At 35.3% G+C, this 22,122-nt stretch overlaps 1 protein-coding gene across 1 annotated transcript in view; it reads right to left on the minus strand.

Annotated features, from left to right (window-relative positions):
• Nucleotides 1-6,265: 6,265 nt before the first annotated feature.
• Nucleotides 6,266-22,122, minus strand: part of OPN5 (opsin 5) — a 54,244-nt gene continuing 38,387 nt past the window's right edge. Inside the window, exons 6-7 of the mRNA XM_074265434.1 lie at nt 13,682-13,923; nt 6,266-6,329 (exon numbers count right to left, since the gene is read on the minus strand). Coding sequence (XP_074121535.1) covers nt 6,266-6,329; nt 13,682-13,923 — 306 coding nt within the window. The remainder of the gene's footprint in view (nt 6,330-13,681; nt 13,924-22,122) is intronic.

Here is a 22,122-nt window from a genome sequence, read left to right on the forward strand (position 1 = left end):
CTCTCTCTCTCTCTCTCCTGACCTCTGGGATGAGTCTATTTTTATGCCTTCTTTCACATGACATTCCTTCAAATGTTTTGGACTATCCTAGGGATAAGATTATAAATTACGCATTGGTCAAACCCAACTTCCTAAATTTCTTAAATTACTCTTAAGAGGTTTATAGCTAAATAATTCTCAATTAGTGTTCCAAACAAACCTGTTTGTCATGATAATGATCAAATAACTTTGGTTGAGTGTCCTTCAAAGCAAATCAAATAGTAACAACTAACATTTATAGAGGTTTTAAGATTTGCCAAATGTTTTATATCAATTATCCCATTTGATTCTTACAACAATGGTAAATCACGTTATTATTAACTCCACTTTATGGATAAGAAAACTGAGGTGGTTAAGTAATTTACCCAGGACTATACAACTTGCAAGTATATGAGACAGGACTCAAACTAAGCTTTTCCTTATTCCCCAGTCCAGCACTCTCCTTTACATACCACCTAGCTGGCCACATAGTATCCAAGTTTATTATTTAACAAATATGAGGACCCTTCCACTTTCAAAAAAAATCTGCATTTAAATTCTGGCTAGTATACAACTACACTTAAATTGGGCACTTATACTCAGGCCAATACTAACAATCTGAAAAGTTGAACTCAATTAATAGAAGTCCTCTCTGAAAGTGTGACATCTGGGCAAGAGAAACAGGAAGGCATTTGAATGCCTTCTGGAAGCCATCATTTCTCCAAAGACAAAATTGAATCAGTCCTTCCAGCTAGTAAGATAGGTGTCTTCAATATTCATTCTATTAAGGAACTGAAGGGAAAAAATATTTCTTACTCTAGTCATATAACATGACTTCAATTAAAAGGGGAAGGGCCTCCTTTAAGACCCTGAGTGACCAAGAAGCTGTTCTTCATTTTTTAGTCATAGGTAAGGATTGGCTAAGGAAGCAAAGGCATATAATAATAGCCAGCATTTTTATATATTTTTAAGGTTTGCAAAACATTTTATAAATATTATCTCATTTGATTCATCACAATAATCTTAGAAAGTGGGTATTATTATTATCCTCATTTTTCCATATAAAGAAATGGACACAACAGAAGTTAAATATCCAGATTAATAAAATTAGTAAGGACCTGAGTCACATTTTAAACTGAGATTTTCCTTACTTCAAAGTTAATGCTCCATTCAGTCCTGGACAACATGGACAATTTAACAGTTGCCTTTGAAGTACATCTTGGGGAAAAATTGTTATTAAATACTGAGAGTTTTTTCCAGTTATGTCATCTCTATTCTTAAAGCTAACATTACATTCAAGAATGGGCTCCCCATCTTTTAAAGTTAATGGATTAAAACACAATAGATCTGAGGTTTTACCTCCCATCTCCACTAATTCAGGTCTTTCACTCACCTGTGTCACAGCAAGTAAAGTGGAAATAAAATTCTGTAAGGTGATATAACATTTTTTATTTGAATGTTGATCACTTAGAACCACAGAACTCAACTGAAGAAAGTTCAGAAGACAATATCAATTCAAATCTGCCCTTGGAGTAGCAGTCTACTTGGTGTTATAGTTTTCATTTTCATTGAAAATCATTAGTGTTACTATATCTACTCATATGAAAGAGTGTTCCAAATCACTGCTGATCAGAGAAATGCAAATTAAGACAACTCTGAGATACCACTACACACCTGTCAGATTGGCTAAGATGACAGGAACAAATAATGATGAATGTTGGGGGGGATGTGGGAAAACTGGGACACTAATACATTGTTGGTGGAGTTGTGAAAGAATCCATCCATTCTGTAGAGCAATTTGGAACTATGCCCAAAAAGTTATCAAACTGTGCATACCCTTTGACCCAGCATTGCTGTTATTGGGATTATATCCCAAAGAAATACTAAAGAGCGGAAAGGGACCTGTATGTGCCAAAATGTTTGTGGCAGCCCTTTTTGTAGTAGCTAGAAACTGGAAGATGAATGGATGTCCATCAATTGGAGAATGGTTGGGTAAATTATGGTATATGAAGGTTATGGAATATTATTGCTCTGTAAGAAATGACCATCAGGATGAATACAGAGAGGCTTGGAGAGACTTACATCAACTGATGTTGAGTGAAACGAACAGAACCAGAAGATCTCTGTACACTTCAATGTTGTATGAAGATGTATTCTGATGGAAGTGGATATCTTCAACATAAAGAAGATCCAACTCACTTCCAGTTGATCAATGATGGACAGAAATAACTACACCCAGAGAAAGAACACTGGGAAGCGAATGTAAATTGTTAGCACTACTGTCTATCTATCCAGGTTACTTATACCTTTGGAATCTAATACTTAATGTGCAACAAGAAAATGGTATTTACACACATATATTGTATCTAGGTTATATTGTAGCATATGTAAAATGTATGGGATTGCCTGTCATCGGGGGGAGAGAGTGGAGGGAGGGAGGGGATTATTTGGAAAAATGAATACAAGGGATAATATTATTAAAAAATTACTCATGCATATATACTGTGAAAAAATTCTAAATAAAATAAAATCATTAGTGTTGCATGATAAACTGTGTTTATGTTGAATAATGATGAATAATGATTAGAAAGATCTTCAATGAAAGTAAGATTGCTGAATACAGAATACAGGATTCCTTTCTGTCTCTCACTGTGTTTCTGTCTCTGTGTCTGCGTATATATATCTGTGTGTGTGTGTCTCTGTATATGTCTCTCTATCTCTGTGTGTGTCTGTGTGTCTGTGTTTGTGTGTGTGTGTGTGTCTCTCCCCATGTCTCTCTCTGTCTCTCTCTGTCTCTCTCTCTCTCTCTTTCCAGAATCATACTTTACACCTCCCACAGCCAAATGCATTTCTCACTTTCAGAATTTTTATTCAAATATTTCTGCATGGCAAGTCTCAGCATGGAGCTGATGCCTAAGAAGTTCAAGGTGATTTAGAAGCAAAGCCAGAGGTTTTGTGTGATTGGTTCAATCTTGTGCTGCTGATTTTCAGAAATAGGAACCTTAAACACTGCTGGCATCTTCCTCTGACGACCAAAAATAAAATAAAACTTGCATCAACACTTGCCTTTTTGTATTTTTAAAGAAAAAAAGCAATGGCTTGTTGATGTTGTTGTTACAAGCCTTATATCAAAGTTTACCTGCCAATAGCTGCTGCTCCTCATCTGTCCATACACTTTCAACCCAAGTCAAGTGCTTCTAATTGCTTGTTCCCACCTGCAGGGCCCAGAGAAGCTGGAATTGGATCCAAACAAATACCCATATAGAAGCCAGAAATACTGGGGCACTGAACTGACCATGTCCTTGATGCTGACCTGTTTCTAGGCTTGTTTGTTTTCTTCTTTGAACTCCTATAGTACCTCTGGCTCTTCACTACCTGTTTGATTTTTTATTCTTCTTTGACTTTGATTCTTTCAGGCTTTCCTATCTTTCTGGCCCTATTTGATCTATCCATCTGGCCCTATTTGAATAAATTAAATTCTATTTTCTTCTACAAAAACATACAAACGTCTTCTGCATCCTAGGCACTGACAAAACTAAGATGAAATCAGATATAGTTTCTTTCCTCAAGAAGCTTATAATCTAATCAATTCTGTGGTTAGTCATATCCTTCTAACTATCCCTAATTGCCCTATTGCTTTCACTTGGAAGGACCAGAATCCTAAGACCTATATTTTTCCTTCCTCTTTCTTCAACTGCCCCAGCTGATACAACACATGATTCCCCTGAAACTAGAATGCATTGAAGTCCTGTGGTACCAGTATCCCTCCCTGATCATGCTCCCCAAAGCACTTACGCTGACAATCTGTTTATTTTGCCATATTAAAACACTGCAAAGACAATGTATAAATATGTATGCACATATTTGATCTAACATGTATTTCAACATATTTAACATGTATTAGACTACCTGCCAGATGGGGGAGAGTGTGGGGGGAAAGGGGGAAAATTTGCAACAAAAGGTTATGCAAGGGCCAATGTTGGAAAAATTACCCATGCATATGCTTTGTAAATAAAAAATCAATTAAAAAAAAAAAAAACACTGCAAAGGACTCATTTAGCAAGGACAAATATTCCTTTTTGTGCTACCTTTTATCTTATTCAACAAAATTCTTCATTTAAATATTTTTTAATCAGAAAATAATGTTCTACCTTTTTCCAGACTCATGGCCCTATCCTAATATTGATCTATCTGTTTAAGCTGCTCTGTTATCATGACCTGGGCTAGTTCACCCCTATTTAGGCAACCTGATAGTTTTTTTCTTCTCTCAAAAGCTCACCATCTTGATATTAGACTTAATAAAAGACATCTGATTGGCTGTAGCCCTACAACAATACACAATTCCTGAACTCAATTGATCCATGAGCCTTGCCTTTCCAGTAGCAGAGATTACAGGTAAATGTTCCCAGGTGGGACATTTTGAGTAGAAGAATAACACTGTTACATAGAAAGCAAAAGTAGGTTCAACCTTTCCTAAGAGCTTTAAGCACTTAAACAAATATTTTTTAAAAAATTTTGCCAATACCACATTCAAATGTAAGAGTTAAATTTAAGTTGAAAGAAAGAAGGAAAAAGAAAAGAAGAAAGAAAGGAAGGGAGGGAGTTCACATAGTCTACCTTTACCAGTTCTGTGCAATTTGAGTTCTAAACTATTATCTTTTAGCCAGATCTATACTGAGATTTTAGGATTCAGAGCAGGAAGAGACCCACGAGAGTCATCTAATCTAAAGCTTTCATTTTGAAGATAGGGAAAATGAATCCCAGCAGGGGAAATGATTTGCATAGTCACATGTAGCCCCAGCCAGGATTCAAACTTCTATCTTCTGACTCTTGATCTTTCTATCCTCTATTTATCCTTTCCTGAATGGTTTTTTTCTACTCTTTCTTTTCCTAGTATTCCCACTTTGCCCACTTTTTAAAAAATCATTATTATCTTTTTTCTTTTCTTTTTTTTCTTATTCCAATATATCCTTTTCTTTTAAATCCCTATAGCCTATCTCACCAAGTTATTAGCCCATTGGAAAACAACTGGGGTACCAACAGGGCTAATCACTCCCGATAATTCCAGTGAATTTTGTTCATCTATCCTAGCATACAATTTCTGATTACCTGCAATTTTCATTTGAAAACAAGAAGAAAGGGGAAGGGAACAGAGACAGAGAGACAGAGAGACAGAAACAGGCAGGCAGACAATGAGACCCACAATGATAGTAGATAGAATTAGTATTAGATGAGGAAAATTCACTGGTGTGAAATTATCTTCATCAAGAACTATCCTTGTCATCAGTCTAGGATGAAAGGGAAGTCTTCAATGGCAAAGTTAAGACAGAACTGATTTCCCTTGAGCACTAAGGAATATTTTGGAGAATGTTTGCCTCTTGAGTATGGCCCTCCCTATTTGCATGAATACAGTGCTAGCTGAATAGAGGTTAAAAGTGTCCAGAGAATGCAAAGAATGGTGTTCTAAGTATTTCATCCCATAACTACCTCCCTGCCTCCCACCATATGGACACCAAATTTGAAAATGTGTGTCTAGCCTAGATCCTTTGTGGCATAGAATTATAAAATTAATTATTACAAAATTAATAGAACTATTAATAGAATAATATTATAAAATTAATAGAACTATAAAATTAATGTTTTCTAAAAATCAAAACAATTTAAACTAAGTTTCTTAATTGAGATTTTTCTGGATGTCAAGAGGAAAAACATGCTGGGATCATAGACACTTACCTAGTTAGATTTGGGAAATGCAAAAAGGACAGAGCTGGTAAACCCAGGTCCATCCCCTCCATACAATTGCAGTGATACCTTTCTCAGTTTCTGAGGCTAACCAAAGACTGTTCTGGGGTATTAATTTTTCCCCTAGAAAAGCTTAGTATCACCAATGAACACTGGGAAAAATAGCCTCTAAAGTCCCTTGGAATTTTAACTTTTACCACCTTTGATCTTGAAGTCTGAGGGAAAGGACATATAAAAACAAAAAACTCAACAGTGAATGATTATCCTAATACTATAAGCCAATATGGAATCCCATGATTCTTGTCTGCATACTCCACTGAAGCATCCAAATACCCTCTAATTGAGAAAAAAAATGGATCTACAGAAATTTTATAAAGAAAAGAAGATAAAAAAGAAATACTTAAAGATAAAGGAAAATACATTCATAACTGAAAATACTGGTGAACATGGATCAAAGAAGTAAATCCAAAGGAGTAATTTTGCATGCTGTTATGTATATCCATCTTCATACCTCTTGATGGGTTTCAGACACTGATGATGATTTCCTGATAGTGGACACGGTATGCCTCCTATGATGGGGGAGAAAAATAAAATGGTATCACATAAATAGCCTTAATTAGCATAAATTTTTCTTTCACAACTTTTAGAATGCATCCAGTAAGAGAATCAATTGATCAACAAACATTAAGTACTATTATGTGCAAAGTACTATCCTGAAAAATTGGAGACAAAAATTAAATCAGCCTTTGCTCTCAAAGAGATTGAATTCCAGTAAAATGATCATAATAAAGCCTACAAATATAAGGAAGTCTTTGAATAAGCCTCATGAAAGACAAGCACTTGTTACTGCTGAAATGTGGATAGCACAGAATTTCTGGAATTAGAAGGGAGCTCAGGTTCTTTTTAGATATAAAGGTTGGCACTATAATCAAATTAGAAAAGAAGGAATAGTCTACCTGTCAGATCTATGGGGGAGGTAAAGAATTCATGACCAAACAAGATATAGAGAGCATTACAAAACGCAAAGTAGATAATTTTGGTTATATTAAATTAAAAAGCTTTTGTACAAATAAATCCAATATAAGCAGGAAAACGGAAAGCTAGGAAACAATCTTTACACCAAGTATCTGATAAATGCCTCAATGTAGAGAACTAAGTCAAATTTAAAAGAATGCAAACCAATCCCCAATTTATAAATGCTTAAAGGATATAAAGAGGCAGCTTAATATAAAGGATATAAAGAAATCAAATCTATATATAATTTATAAAAATGTTTTAAATCATTTAGAGAGAATTGTAAATTAAAACAACTGTGAGATATCACTTCACACCTATCAGATTGGCTAATATGACAAAAAAAGAAAAGTGAAATGTGCGAGAATATGGGAAAATTGGGACAATAATGTACTGTTAAATTTGTGAATTAATCCAACCATTCCAGATAGGAATTTGGAACAATGCCCAAAGGGCAACCAAATTGTTCATACTTTTTGATCCAGCACTACTAGGTTTTTATTCCAAAGAGATCATAAAAAAAGAGAAGAGGCTACTGAATGTGCAAAAATATTCATAGCAGTCCTTTTCATAATGGTGAAGTATTGGAAATTGAGGAGATGTGTATCAGTTGGGGAATGGCTGAACAAGCTATGGTGTATGAAAGTAATGGAATACTATTGTACAATAAGAAATAGTCAACAGGCAGATTTCAAAAAAAATCTGCAAAGATTTGTATGAATTGAAGCAAAGTGAAATAAGCAGAACCAGGAAAACACTCCATATGGTATCGGTAACATTGTGTCATAATTTACTAACTATGAATGACCCAACTGTTCTCAGCAACACAATGATCCAGAATAAGTACAAAAGACTAACAAAGCAAAATGCTATCCATATTTAGATTTAAAAAAACTGATGAATTCTAAATGCAGATTGAAGATATTTTTTAAATTGTGTTTTTTTTCTTTTGATCTGTTTTTTTTTTTTTAACAAGTGTGGCTAATATGGAAATTTTTTGCATTATAGTACATCTTTAAACTATATCCATCTTCAGAAGTGAGGAGGGGAAGCAAGGAGGGAGAAAAATGTGAAACACAAAATCTAATAAAATGAATACTAAAAATGTTCTTGACATACAACAGGAGGAAAAAATGAAATACTATTTTAAAAAGAGAGAGAAAGAAGGGAACTCAGAGACCATTTAACCCAATACTTACCTGAATATAAATCCCTAGTACAATATATCTGCCAATTAGTCATCCAGATTATTCTTTGAGGGCAAGAACTAATTTTTCCTCTCTCTCTCTCTCCCTCTCTCTCCCTCTTTGTATGTATTATATGTGTGTGTGTGTGTGTGTGTGTGTATTCAGAGCACTAAAATATGAAGTAAATTACAGTGATGCCTCCTATTCACCAATATGTACTACATCAAAAATCTATTTCTGCTTTAGAAAGACTGAGGAACTCTAGATCAAAATGCCCAAAAGTTATAGTTATTGTGTATATTCTATAATATATGATCCCATGTATTATTTCCCCATATTGAACACTCTCTTCTCATTTTGTTTTCATGATTCTGCTATCTCTTGGTTCTCCTTCTGTCTTTATGATCATTTAATTGTTGACTCTTCATCCATTTCATGGTCATCATGGGTCTTTTTCTCTTCTGTCTCTATATTATCTTATTTGGAGATTTAATCTGCTTCTACAGTCCAATTATTATCACTATGTATATGATCCCCAGATCTTTATATCCAGTCCTAGTGTCTGTTGCAAATTACATTCCTACATCATCAATTGTCTTTTGGATATATTGGATTATACATTTCAAATTCATTATGTCTAACAATAGAAATCATTCCCTCCAAATACTCCCTTTTTCTAAATTTTGCTATTATTAAAGGATAATACTATTGTACAATAAGAAATAGTCCTTATCTTAATTATCCTGACTCAGGATTTTGTGTTATTCTCATACTTCTCTACTCTAACCCCACGTATCCATTCCATTGATAGATCTTGTCATTTCTGCTCTTATGTGTGTGTATACATTATAGAGATATAGATATACAAAAATCTTCTGTCCCTTTCTACCTTTCCAGTCTTCTTATATTTTCTACCCATTCTACAATCTAGCCCTTTAGCCTATTATTCTCAGATATAACATTCTATCTTTCATCTCTCTGTCTTTCCACAGGCTATCTTTCTTGTCTATAATATTTTCCTTCCTCGTGTCATTTCTGAGTTTCCTCGATTTCCATCAAGACTTGGCTCAAATTCTACCTTTTAATTTAAAAATTTCCTATCCTAACCCCCGCCATATGACATGGCCATGTTTTGTCAATTCCCTTAGAACTCAAGCTCTTTGAGGATAAGAACTATTTTTTCCTCTCTCCCTCTTTGTGTGTGTGTGTGTGTGTGTGCGCATGTGTGTTTCTTCACAGCACTTAGCAGTGTGATTGTTATAGTAAATTCTTTTTTTTTTTTTTTTTGAGGCTGGGGTTAAGTGACTTGCCCAGGGTCACACAGCTAGGAAATGTTAAGTGTCTGAGACCAGATTTGAACTCAGGTCCTCCTGAATTCAGGGTTGGGGCTCTATCCACTGCGCCACCTAGCTGCCCCTATAGTAAATTCTTAATAAATGCTTATTTCCTGACTATATTGACATGTCATTTAACATATCTAGTGTTTCTGGAACTATTTTCCCCTTCCAAAATTGGCCCCAAAAGTAAACATTTCAATCGGGTTGTTATTCAATTATTTTTAGTCATGTCTGACTTTGTGGTCCCATTTGGGGTTTTATTGGATAAAATAATGAAGTTGCTTGCCATTTCCTTCTCCAGATCATTTTACAGATGAGGAACTGAGGCAAACAGGGTTAAATGACTTGCCCAGAATCACACAGGTAGCAAGTGTCTGTAGTCAAATTTAAATCCAGGTCTTGCTGCCTTCAGGCCTGGCATTCTATTCATTATGCCAACTAGAGGTCCTACTTTAAATCGAAGCACGTAACATTTGTCATGGACATATGGTGATTTAAATGCAAGATGCATCATTCTCCCTGGATACTAAACAAAAGGGGCTTCTATCACACCTTAAAGGGGTCATTGATAACATTTTGCTTTCCCAGTGAAACAGGCAGCACTGCTACATCTTCTTTAGGCAACCTTTGAAACTGAGAATAATGTATATTTGTTAGCATGAAGTTAGTAGATAAGGGACCTACACTCCTAGCTTCTTCCTTTATTTATTTCCCAAATATCTCCCAAATTAAGAATAGAGGTCAGCTTTTTCCTTTTGCTCAGGAGAATCTCATGTCAGAACTTTAGTATAATTATATAGCGGTGCTATTATTCTTACAATTCACAAAATTAAATACTTACTGACCATCTACTGTATAAGTACTACATAATTAGTGCTGAAGCAGATACAAAGATTAAATTAGAAACTTTACCCTGTCCCATGGATGTAATCATGTTACATGAAATGACATTCAAAGTATTCATCAAAATGCTTTTTGGTTTTAATCAAATAAAGCTAACAAACATGAGAAGCTACTGTCAAAAACTTGGCATCCAAATACTCCTTAGATTTATGGTTCATGTTGTCCTCTTCTTCTGAAATGTCCTTCTTTCCTAATTAACCTACAGAGTAATAAGAATTCATTAATCATCTACTATATATCAGGGACTACAGTATATAGGTCCTGAGGATACTAAAACAAAAATCTTATTCAGCAGTCTCTATCTTTAAAAACTTATCATTTAAAATTAATACATACATATATTTACTAAATACATAAAAGATAATTTGGAAACAAAGGCATTAGAATATAAAGGCAAAAGAAACATATTTCACCATGGGAGCAAGTCAGTAAAAGGCAACTAAAAAGGAAGTAAAAAGGGATACTAAGTATGAAGAATAGTAAAAGGGCCATTTGGCTACATATGTATATACTTTATTAAAAGTTACATTTATTTGTGATGAGAAGAAAATGAACAATAGCTACTTGAGTTTCCCTTTAACTAAACCTTTACATAACTTTAAAATAATAGTATCATCCTTTATATAGCACTTAAAAAAAAAAATCAGACCTAAGAATCCATTAGCACAGGAAGCCCCTGGGCAGAAGCTTTCTCCTCTAAAGCAGATTGTTCCACTCTGCTACTTAAGAATTGCCAAGGACAGCAGCAAAGTCACATGTCCCATGTCACTTGGACTTGTTTTCCTGTCCCCATCTTACAGTCCAACTTTCTATCCACTAAGACATGCTATCTCTCATCCCTACTTTGCTTTCTTTTTTTTTTATTTATAATTTTTTTCACAGTATATATGCATGAGTAATTTTTTATATTATCCCTTGTATTCATTTTTCCAAATTATCCCCTCCCTCCCTCTACTCCCTCCCCTTGATCCTACTTTGCTTTCACAAAATACTACTGCCCCTCTAGCATAGAAATCTCCAGTTTCTATTTTACTTTGAACCTCACAATGACCCTGTGAAGCAAAAACTTCAACAAAAAGAACCATAAAGAATAGATAACTTAAAAAAAATAAAGCATCAGGGAAGGAGATAAAATTATGTGATAATAGCTAGCATTTTTATGGGGGTTTTATGTTTGTGTTATTTTCTTATTTGATCCTGAAAACAGGCCTGAGAAGAAAATACCATTTTAAACAGAAGAAAACTGAAGCACAAATTAGGTAAGAGAATTTTACCAAGGTCATACAGTTAGTGAATATCTGAAGCTGTATTTGAATTTGGATCTTACTGACTCAGGACCAGCACTTCAAGTCAACCAAGTTAAGGCTAATATCTACAGATAATGTAGGAGACAGTACCCAATAAAAGCTACAGAATCACTAGTATCAAAGGCAGCAGGAAAGTCAGAGAGGATAAAGAGGAAGAAAATCATTGGCTTTAACAATTAGGAAATTACTGGTGTCCTTTGAAAGAGGATTTTCAGCAGAAGCCAGATGAAAAGGAATTCAGGAGAGAGTGCGTGGTGAGGTGATAGAGGGAGGTGGTAATGGTAGCTATTTCAAGAAATTTAACAGAGAAGTGAAATAGAGGGATAGCGCTTAAAAGTTAGAAAGAGGAAAAAAAACAATAAAACTTTTTTAAAGGATGGTAGTGTCCAAAATAAGTCTGTAGATAATAAATAGGAGTTTAGAAAAAGAAAAAAAATGTTTAAATTTTTAAATAGTGTCCCAAATAAATCTATAAATAATATTTTATTTTAATTGGGAAGGAGAGAAATAGAAAAAAGAGATTGGGAATGCAATAAAAGATAAAGAATAATTGTTGAGGGAAGAAAAAAAGTCCCCAAAATATAGAAGTACAGTGCCTCCTTTGCCCAAATTACCATGTAATTAGCAACTGGGTGGTAAAATGGACAAAGTTCAGGCTTTGGACTTGAGAGGATTTGAGATCAGGAATCAGACACTTACTAGAAGTGTGACCCTGATTATCATTTGACCTCTCTGTGCTTCTGCCTTTTCATCTGTAAAATGGAAATAATAATATCTACTACATAGATAACATTGTTCTGAAGTAATTTTTAACAAGTAACATATGTAAAGCATATTGCGAACCTTAAAATGGTATATAAATCCTATTGTTAATTTTGTATATATTTAGCATATATTTATAAAGGTATATGTTATCTCCCCAGTAACCTCTAAGGTTCTTGAAGTCAGAGACCATTTTTTTAATCCCCATTGAATGCTAGGCACAAAATAGGCACTTAGTAAATATCTTTTGATTGAATAATTCATTAATAGATAGAAGAATTGGCCTTAATAAGGATTAGAAAGAGGACCCTGGTGAACAGGGATCAAAAATCGAATGGTACTCTTCCTTTCTTCCCTGCTTCAATAAAAACCAATCTCACCTCCTTACATAAACATTATCCAGATGTGCTTGGTTTAATGCTGTTGGTAAGTATTAAGCAATATGCTTATACTAATAGAACATTTCACAAACATTAGAATGCCTAGAACATCGCCTAGCCTAGATTATGTATTTAACAAAGGCTTGCCTACTTAGTGGCAGAATAGTGTAATAGAATTCTAGATAAATAATAATAATAATAATCTAAGGTAAACTCTGCCTCAGATAGCTATATGACTCTAGGTAAGTAGTTGAACTTCCAGGAACCTCGTTTTATGGGTCTATTAAAAGAGAGTCATAATTGTATCTGCCTTGAAGATTTTTGTATATTTCAATCAAAATAATGAACATAAATCATGAATACCTTAAAGCAGGGGTTCTCAAACTACAGCCCGTGGGCCAGATGCAGAGGACTGAGGATGTTTATGGGCCTCCCGGGTTATGGTAAATGGGCTGAGGGATGGAGACAGGTTTTACTATAGTCCGGTCCTCCAACAGTCTGAGGGACAGTGAACTGGCCCCTTATTTAAAAAGTTTGAGGATCACTGCCTTAATGTCATCTGAGCCTCACACTTTTTGCCAGACATGTAAGACAGATATTTCCCCACTTTTACAGATGAAAAAACCAAGACTCAGAAAGGATGGCCCAAGTTCTCTTCACCTCTGAATATTTATGTAAGGAGGTGAGATTGGTTTTTATTGAAGCAGGGAAGAAAGGAAGAGTACCACTCAATTTTTGATCCCTGTTCACCAGGCTCCATATGATTTCTTTTCTTTTCTTTTCTGAGCAATCACTATATCCTAGCTTGCTATACTCATGGAATAAATACAATTTTCTTCTCTTTGTTGTTGTTTTACCGTAGCATACACCATCCTTTTTAGTTTGCAACTTGGCTTTGGCACTTTACCATAAGACACCACCAGCCCCATAAGGCCTGATCTTATCTATTGGTTTCCAAGCAAAAATTTATCTTTGACTTAAGAAGATATAATGTAAATCTTGTAAATCTGTCAGCACTTTATAGAAATTACCTGTAATCCCTCAAAGATTCCTTCTTGGCTGCTTTCTGTCCACCAGATTGGCAACAGGCAAATTTGCAGTCGATGACCTGGTAAATAATTGGGTTGTACATAGCTGCTGACTTTGCAAGCAAGGTTGGCACCACTGAAAACTGAATCGGGATGGAATCAGGCTGTCCAAAAGCTGACCACACTGACACCACAGCATAGGGGATCCAAGCAATCAGGAACCCTGCACAGATCAACATTGCCACCTGGTGAGAGAAGACAACAAATGAGAAAATCAATTGGAAGATTGTACAAAGAACAGGTACAAAGAAAACTATAAAATGATTAAAAGAAACAAACAAAAAAACAGTGACCACATACAACCTGGCAAAGCCACCTGATATCTCTTTTCCCCTCTCCCCATATAATTAGGCTTTATTTTGCATGTACTCCATACAGCACATTAGCTATTAACATAGACCATAAAGTCCATCCCATCTTATTTTGTAAATGAAGAAATTGAAACCCAAAGATATGGAAATATTTGCCAAAGTTGCACATGTAGTAAATAGAACACAAATGACAAAGCAAGTCATAGGATCATATATTTATAGCTGGAAGGGACTTCAAAGCCCAATCTAGTCTGATGCTCTCATTTTATGGAAGAGGAAACTGAAATACTAGAGTGCTTTGCCATTTACTTCTCCAGCTCATTTTACCAGGCAAACAGGGCAAAGTACACATCTAGTGTCCAAGGCCAAATTTAAACTCAGTTTTTTTCTGATTCCAGGATTAGTGCTCTATCCACTGTACCACCTAGCTACTCTAACAGGCTTTGGACTAAAGTCTACCAACTTGAGTCAATGTACTTTCTCCTGTACCCTATTATCATATTTCTTCAAGAATCCATGATTATGTCATTGAGGGTAAGGGGCAAAGATCAAATCCAAATCTTCTACAGCTTGTAGACAATCTTAAAAAATTCTTGAAGATGGAATATCACACCAAGAACAATTAATCAGTCAACAAATATTAATTAAATATCAACTCTAGGAAATCTGCTAAGCAATAAAGAAAGGCAGGCACATAGCCCCACCTTCACACCCTTCTAGTTTGGTAGGATACATTAGAATGTTCATCCTACTAACTTAGTCTTTGAGGGTTCAGTGTTACCTCCATGCTACCATTTGATAGAGGATGGCCAAGACATCACTGAATCTTTTTTTTATACTATTCACCATAAGTTACTGCTCTTTCCATGACAAATTCAACCAGGGATATGAATGTGCTCAAAGTCTAAAATAAACTAAGATGTGCTCAGTTTAGGGGAAAAGGAACCATGACAAATAGTGTGTTTGCTGCCTGAGTTTGTCCTGATTACTCAGCCCACATCCACTTAAAACCTACTTGGGGGATTTATTCACCTAGATGAAATTTTCAGTGACCCAGATTTGCCACTAGGGAAAACTTTGCCCTCATTGAAATTTCAGTATGAATCTTCTTCAGGGATGCATGTTAATTGTTCATGGATTGTAGAATTTAGAACTAAAATGAGGGACTCCATGGCTTCTGAAATCCCTTCTAGCTCTTTGATCCTGTCACATTATCACAGAATTCATCCTGGACCTTAGAAGCCATCCAACCCAACTGACATACAGAAAGGTTCAGATCCTTAACCAGATTCACACAACTCATAAGTTTCTGAAGTTGAATTTAAACCAAAATTTCCTCACTCCAAGCCTAGCACTCAGTCTCCTTTATCATCTAGATGCTTCATCAGACACTTTATTTTGATGGGGGTTGAGGTCCCTTTAAGATTCCTTTCTAATTGACCAACCCATGGCTGACCTTGATTCACAAATCCTGGTCAAAGGCACCCTTTGAATATCCGGACCCAGCCCCACTATCAGCTCAGCTTCCCCCAGCCCTCACCTGATCTGAGCTAACTGAAAAGCCCGACAAGAACTTGGAACTGCCCACAATCTTTTGGGTATAAAAGAGGTGAGCCGGAACTCCCTCTACGCAGGAGCCTCCCAGCCAACACATGGTATCCTTCCAGCCACGTAGGGGTTCCTGCCCGCCCAGCGGCCACCTGTGGCCCTGGCGTCTTTCTAACTGAACTTTACTTCCAAATTCCTACAATAAACCTTTTTATTTATAAATCTAGGTTTTTGGGCCTGTAAATTCATTTGCAGGGGACACTGCGCCATCTTACCATCTATGCGCCGAGAAATGGGGTCCCCTTTGTAACATGCCCACCTGGCAGTTACAGTCTCCCCTTTCCTTTCCCTCATTAATTTCACATATGAAGTTTTGAAGCTTAAAAAGGGCACACAAATAGTGGGGAAGCAGAACTAAGAATTAGATTTAGACCTTTTAAAATCAGTTTTAATCAGCTTTCTCAAGCAACCTTTATATTAAGAGCTAGGGAGCTTAAGAAATGTAGCCCAGGTCTCAGAATGAGCCAGATGAGCCAGACATTGCTGCTTCACATTTCAGCACCTACGATGCTCATCTGTGTTTTACTAAGAATTAGAACAAGCCTAATAATAATATGCAAATTTCCTTTTAGGCTTTGCTTACTATCTTTCTCTGGAGACCTGTTGGGTTGAAGTTTTACTCTGTTTGCTCTGTGATGATTTTTTTTTCCATGTGAAATGACTGCTTAAAGGCTCTGCAGTGAATGCCTTTTAAAAAAAAATTCCCAAATAAATAATAAATATATAAATAAATATTGCTTTAGCATTAACATTACTCTCATCCATTCTCCTTTGGTGACTCATATGCTGATTTCACAATATCTCAAAAACCATTTTCTATGCCATGTACTTGTACACTCCTGCCAAAGTCAATGACAGAAAATAAATTAACACTCAACAAATATTATTCTCTATATTTTATGTATTTTTTGTTTTATGGGAGTTTGCAATGGAATTCAGGAAGTACTTAAAACATTTGTATTGTTTTTCCCCCTTTAGAAAAGGCACATTGAAAAATTAGATATACTGTGGATGCCAGGGGAAAGTAAATGAGGTAATTCTACAACAAAGTCCCCACTTCCTTCAGACCTAAATAAAAGCCAAGTAATATCAATACATTTAATTGACTATAATGTGGCTCTAAGAGAAAGAGAAGAGGGTTGGGAAATGGTTATTTAAAAGTTTTAAATACATGTATATATGCACACATACATTTATGTGAATTTTTAGATATGCGAAGAATACCCATATATGTATACATATGTGTGTGCAGATTGTGTTAAGAAATGTGTGTATTCATATAAATATATGTGTATCATATGTACATATCAATAGATAGATGAATATTATTGAATTTGAAGTCAGAAAAGACCTAGGTTTGAATCCTAGCTCTGACACTTATTAGTTAAGTGATTTGGTTCAAGTCAATTCTGCAGTGCAGGTCAGCTAAAGATAATTAATTTCCCTAGATATCATTTTGCTTACTCTTTCAAAAAGAAAACAAGATAGTCATGAGATACTGAGAAAGAGGATCATAGCTTTAGAACTGAATGAGATTTTAGATATCATCTATTCTTCATTGTCAAGCAGAAATATTACTTACCAAAGTGATGTATGTGGATATTAACTAAAGGCTTACTGCCTAAATCCAAAATAATGATGCAAATTTTAGATACTATTATCAACTGGGAAATGCAGGTTGTAGACCAAGAGTATTCTGGACATATTTAAAGAATCAAAAATTTGTAACTAAAAGAAATCTCAATGGTCATCTAATTTTATCCTTCATTTTATAGGTAAGGAAACTGAGGCCCAGGGAGAAGTAACTTGAAAAATGTAAGATCATATGTCTAGAATGGAAGGGACTTTAGTCCAATCTAGTCCAGTCCCCTAGTTTAACAGCTGAAGAAAATGAGGGACCCAAAGAAATTAAGAGACTTATCCAACAATATACCACTGAATAAAAGCAGATTGAAAATTCGAACCCTCATCCTCTGATTCCAACTCTGTCTTGCCATGTGTTTGTTCATCCTGGAAATGATCCAAATCAAAAATGTTGATTTTGACTTGCAAAAAAATTAAAGTTTTTCCTGTAGCTAATTTCTAGTTGCAATTTTCTTCACACCCAAATTTTGAAGAAAAGTAAAAACTATAGTGGAATAGCTAAAGAAAGGATGCAAATCAGGTCAGGTCTTTCCATGCATTTTTAGGTCGAGAATTGAGCACAATATACCCCCATTGGGCAGGAACAGACTTAAGGCACAGGAGCTAGATTTTTAAATATCTAGGACAGTGGTCCCCACCATTCTGCAGGAAGCTTTGGCCATCTACTGCAGTCCAACCAGGGCCCCCAGGCTATGATCAGTTTTGCTCTGAGAAAGAAAGGACAGGTTATAGGGGATAGTAGAGGGGAAAACAAGATGTAGTGCCAGGTAATTTTTAACAGAGCAAGCCCAAAGCAGCCATATGTGAATCACATAAGGTTCTGTTCCAGTCACCTGCTATAAACAGCATTAGATAACAGAAGAAAGGGGAGTGGAGGAGAAGGGACTCATTAGAGGGGAGAGCCTGATTGCATGTTCAGACCTTGAAATATCACAAAGGGGAGGAACAAAATAAACAAAGAAAAATAAAACCCTCTAAGTAGTGAATGAGGAGTGTCTGAGGTGAAACAGTTTTCATTCTTACAACACAAGAGGATCATGCTGGGCTGAAGCCAGGAATCAAAGGGTCACAAAGGATCCAAAATCCAATATTCCTAGGTGTTGTTAGGAAGAAAATAGCTCTCTACATGTACTATAGTGCTTGAGCAATAACCGGGGTTTGTTAATCAAAGAGCCTGCCATATACAATATAAACTCCTTTAGGTCAGGGACTATTTCATTTAGATCTCTGTGACCTCATTGACTAGAATGGTGTTGGATACCTAGTAGGTTTTTAATCAATTTTTATTGAGTTGTATTACCTTGGACATATCATTTATGATTCCAGATCGAGATCACTATCATCACTCCACCAATGATCCTAAGTTACACCCCCGCAGTGATGAGATTAAAGAGACTAGATGATATTTAAGAACTGACAAACACTAAGAGTTGATGATTCAAGATATCCATGTATAAATATATATTTTTATCTTTTAATTTTGGGGGCAATCAGTGACTTGCCTGGGGTCACACAACTGGTAAGGGTCTAAAGTCCTATTTGAATTCGGATATTCCTGATTCCAAAGCAAATTGCTCTATCCATTGCACAAAATCATTTGTCCTTTTAAGTAGTTTTAAACATTCTCCTAGTCCATCTTATGTGTACTATTAATATGTTTAATGTCTTTTTTTTCTCCCTATGTATAGTCTAAAGATCAAATTCAGCCTAGTTCCATTCTAAATTATTTCAACTTTCTAATTAATGGCATCTGAATTAATGAGGTTTAACTGTACTATTCTGGACAGATGCCCAGAAAATAGCTGTTGTTTAAGGTAACCAACCATAAAAAGCTGGTTTGGATGGTATGCTCTTTGCCTTTATCAGCCCTAATTACAATGATCCATCAAAGGAAACAATAGTGAAGGAACCTAGCTAGAAGAGTATAGGATTTGTAGCTGCTAAGGACCTTAAGGATCATCAAGCAAAATCCACCCCTTCCTTTCACAGAGAAGAAAAATGTGCACCTAGAACTATGGGATAATTTACCAAAGCTCACACAGCTGATCAGGTGGAGGGTCACAACCAAAACCAAATTTGCCACTACAGTACCTTGCAGCCTAAGGACTATTAAGGCCCAAATCAATTTAGAGAACCACAGCATTAACTATTTTAAAATCATTCTTTGCCAAAATCATTTAAAATATAAAAAAGAAAAAAAATAAGAATTTAATGTCAGGAGGACAAGTCCAAATAGACACCTGCAGAAGCTGAAAAATTCAGGGCAAAATCAGGAGCGCTTGGTAGTAACATTATTTGGTATCTATAGAATCCTTGTTGCCAAGAATTTTATTATTATTATTATTATTATTATTATTATTATTATTCAGAAGAGTTTCTCTGCAGGTTTATTCCTCAGAGAGTCCTCCTTTAGCATTATTTCTCTTTCTCTCTGCTTTAACATGAGGAGAAAAGTAATCTAGAAAAAAATGAATGGGGTTAAATTGCCAACCTGAGGACTTTTATATGCATTTTGGAAGTTGAGTTTTCTCTAAACAAGATTAGCAAAATGCAGGTGCAGATAAGGTTTTAGCAGTGTTTGTAGTAAGCACAAATGCTTCATACACATGAATCAGAGCAAACTGGCTGATACAGAGTGCCAAGCCATAAGAAAGCATGAAAACACCGAAGTGAACTGATCTAATATGAAGCTTAGTTTGATTTGGAATTAATAGCTTGAAGATTTCTGTCTCCAAGGAAAGAAAAGACCTAGAATAATTTTTTTCTTCACCTCAGTGTTGGTAGGGTAAAAGGAGGTTAAATAATGACTAAAAAATAGCTCCAGATGTATCATTGAAGTAATAGATTTAGTTGTAGTTATGATTAGGAAATGACAAGGTAGGGAAATTCCCTTTCCCAAAGCATGTTGGTACCTTTTCTGCAATGTGTAGTTTTAGAGAGCTGGCTTGAGTACTGAGAGGTTCAGTGTCTTGCCCAGAGTCACACAGCACATGTGCATCAAAGATAGGATTTCCTGGATTTAAAGGCAGCTCTCCATCTACACTGCAATCTATTAAGTATACTAAGATGTTGGTATATCTCTAAAATTGTTGAAAGACTTAAATGGAATGATAAACCTTGAATCCAGAGGGTTAAGATGAAACATGCTGACCATCCCTTGTTATAGAGGTGGTAGGCTTAAAATACACAACAGCACATATATTTTTGGAAATAGCTAATATGGGAATTTGTTTGCCTGAACAATGAGTACTTTTCCTAAGGATTTCCTTTTTTTGTTATTATAATTCAATTGGGATAGATAATAAGTACCTGAAGAGATAGGTGATAAACAGACAACTAGATACATAGTTGATAGATAAATGATAGAGAGAAGGGGGAGGAAGGGAGAAAGAGAAGGAGGGGAGAGAGAAAGAAAGGAGGAGGAGGAAGAAGAGGAGCAGGAGGGGAGGAAGGGAGGAAAGGAGGAAAAGAGAAAAGGAGGAAGAAAGAAACAAAGAAAGAAAATTAGATAGATAGATAAAAGGATGGAAAAATGATTGCACAAACAGACATTATTTAAATAAAAAGAAAATATCAAAAAGGATGATGAAAGCAAAGACAATGGTCACTATGGTATTAATACCAATAAACATCTTTTAGGTTAGGCTTAACAAATACAGTTATTTCTTCTACATAATGACTTTCTTATTGCAGTTTCATTATGTTCAGCATAAAATAGGATCAGCATAAAAAAATCAAATAGGTATTTGGGAGGAGTTTTGCCAAAGCCACAGATGACATATGAAGGCTAGCAGATGAAACAGAGCTATAATCAAATACTTAACTCAAATTTTACAGTAAGGTATTGTAATTACCCCCCTATAAAAGAAAAAGAAAATATTTAGACTTCTCTGGTATGAAGGGAAGGTCAAAAAAATTTATATGAATTTTTTAGATTTCTGGGGGAGGACAGAGTTTGCACCCCTAACATCCAAGATGTGGAAAGGATTAACATAAAAATTTTAATTTCATTAAAAAATAAATTATTGTTTGCTTAACCTTACTATGCAAATGTTAATAATTAGATATCAATTTATGTTTATGATATCTCTTAAAAGAGATGAGAGAGAGAGAGAGAAAGAGAGAGAGAGAGAGAAAGAGAGAAAGGAGAGATCTTGTCAATGTAGCATAATGAACAACTTATGGACATGTAAGGAAACCTTGTAATCAAATCCCAGCTCAAATATTTATTGACTGCACAACCTTTAAAAATCATTTCCTCTATTTCTTCATCTGTGAAATGGGTATAATTAGCATCTCTGTCACAACATTTTTCTGGTGATCAAAATGCAATGACTTAAACTACAAAGCAAAGTGTAAGAGCTATCTTATTGCCAAGAATTGTTATAATTATTCTTAATATCTACTAGTAATAAGCACAGTCAAGCCCAGGCATCTAGAGACCGCAATCTGAATTAAAAGTATGGTGTTCAAGAGAAAACAATCAACTTCATAAGAATTGCTGGCTCCTAGGACCACAGCATATCAAAACTAAAAGGGATTTTAGGGATCATTAAATTTAGCAGCATCATTTTATCCCAACTAATCTCATAAAGCATAGTGACAATCAAATGTACTGGGGTTATTTAATCATGAAAAAAGTTGCAAACTGGGAGGTAAAGGAAAGGAGATGATATCTGTCTTAAAATCATGGTGAAGAAAGGTTGTACTTGGTTCCAGGAAGAAGAATCAGGACCATGTAACAAGCATGTAAATTTTTTGATTGAAATAAATCTCAATAATCAGGGCTTTCCAAAATCATGTTGGGATCTTTGGAAATGA

This window comes from Sminthopsis crassicaudata, chromosome 4 (assembly GCF_048593235.1).
Source record: "Sminthopsis crassicaudata isolate SCR6 chromosome 4, ASM4859323v1, whole genome shotgun sequence".
Lineage (NCBI taxonomy): Eukaryota > Metazoa > Chordata > Mammalia > Dasyuromorphia > Dasyuridae > Sminthopsis > Sminthopsis crassicaudata.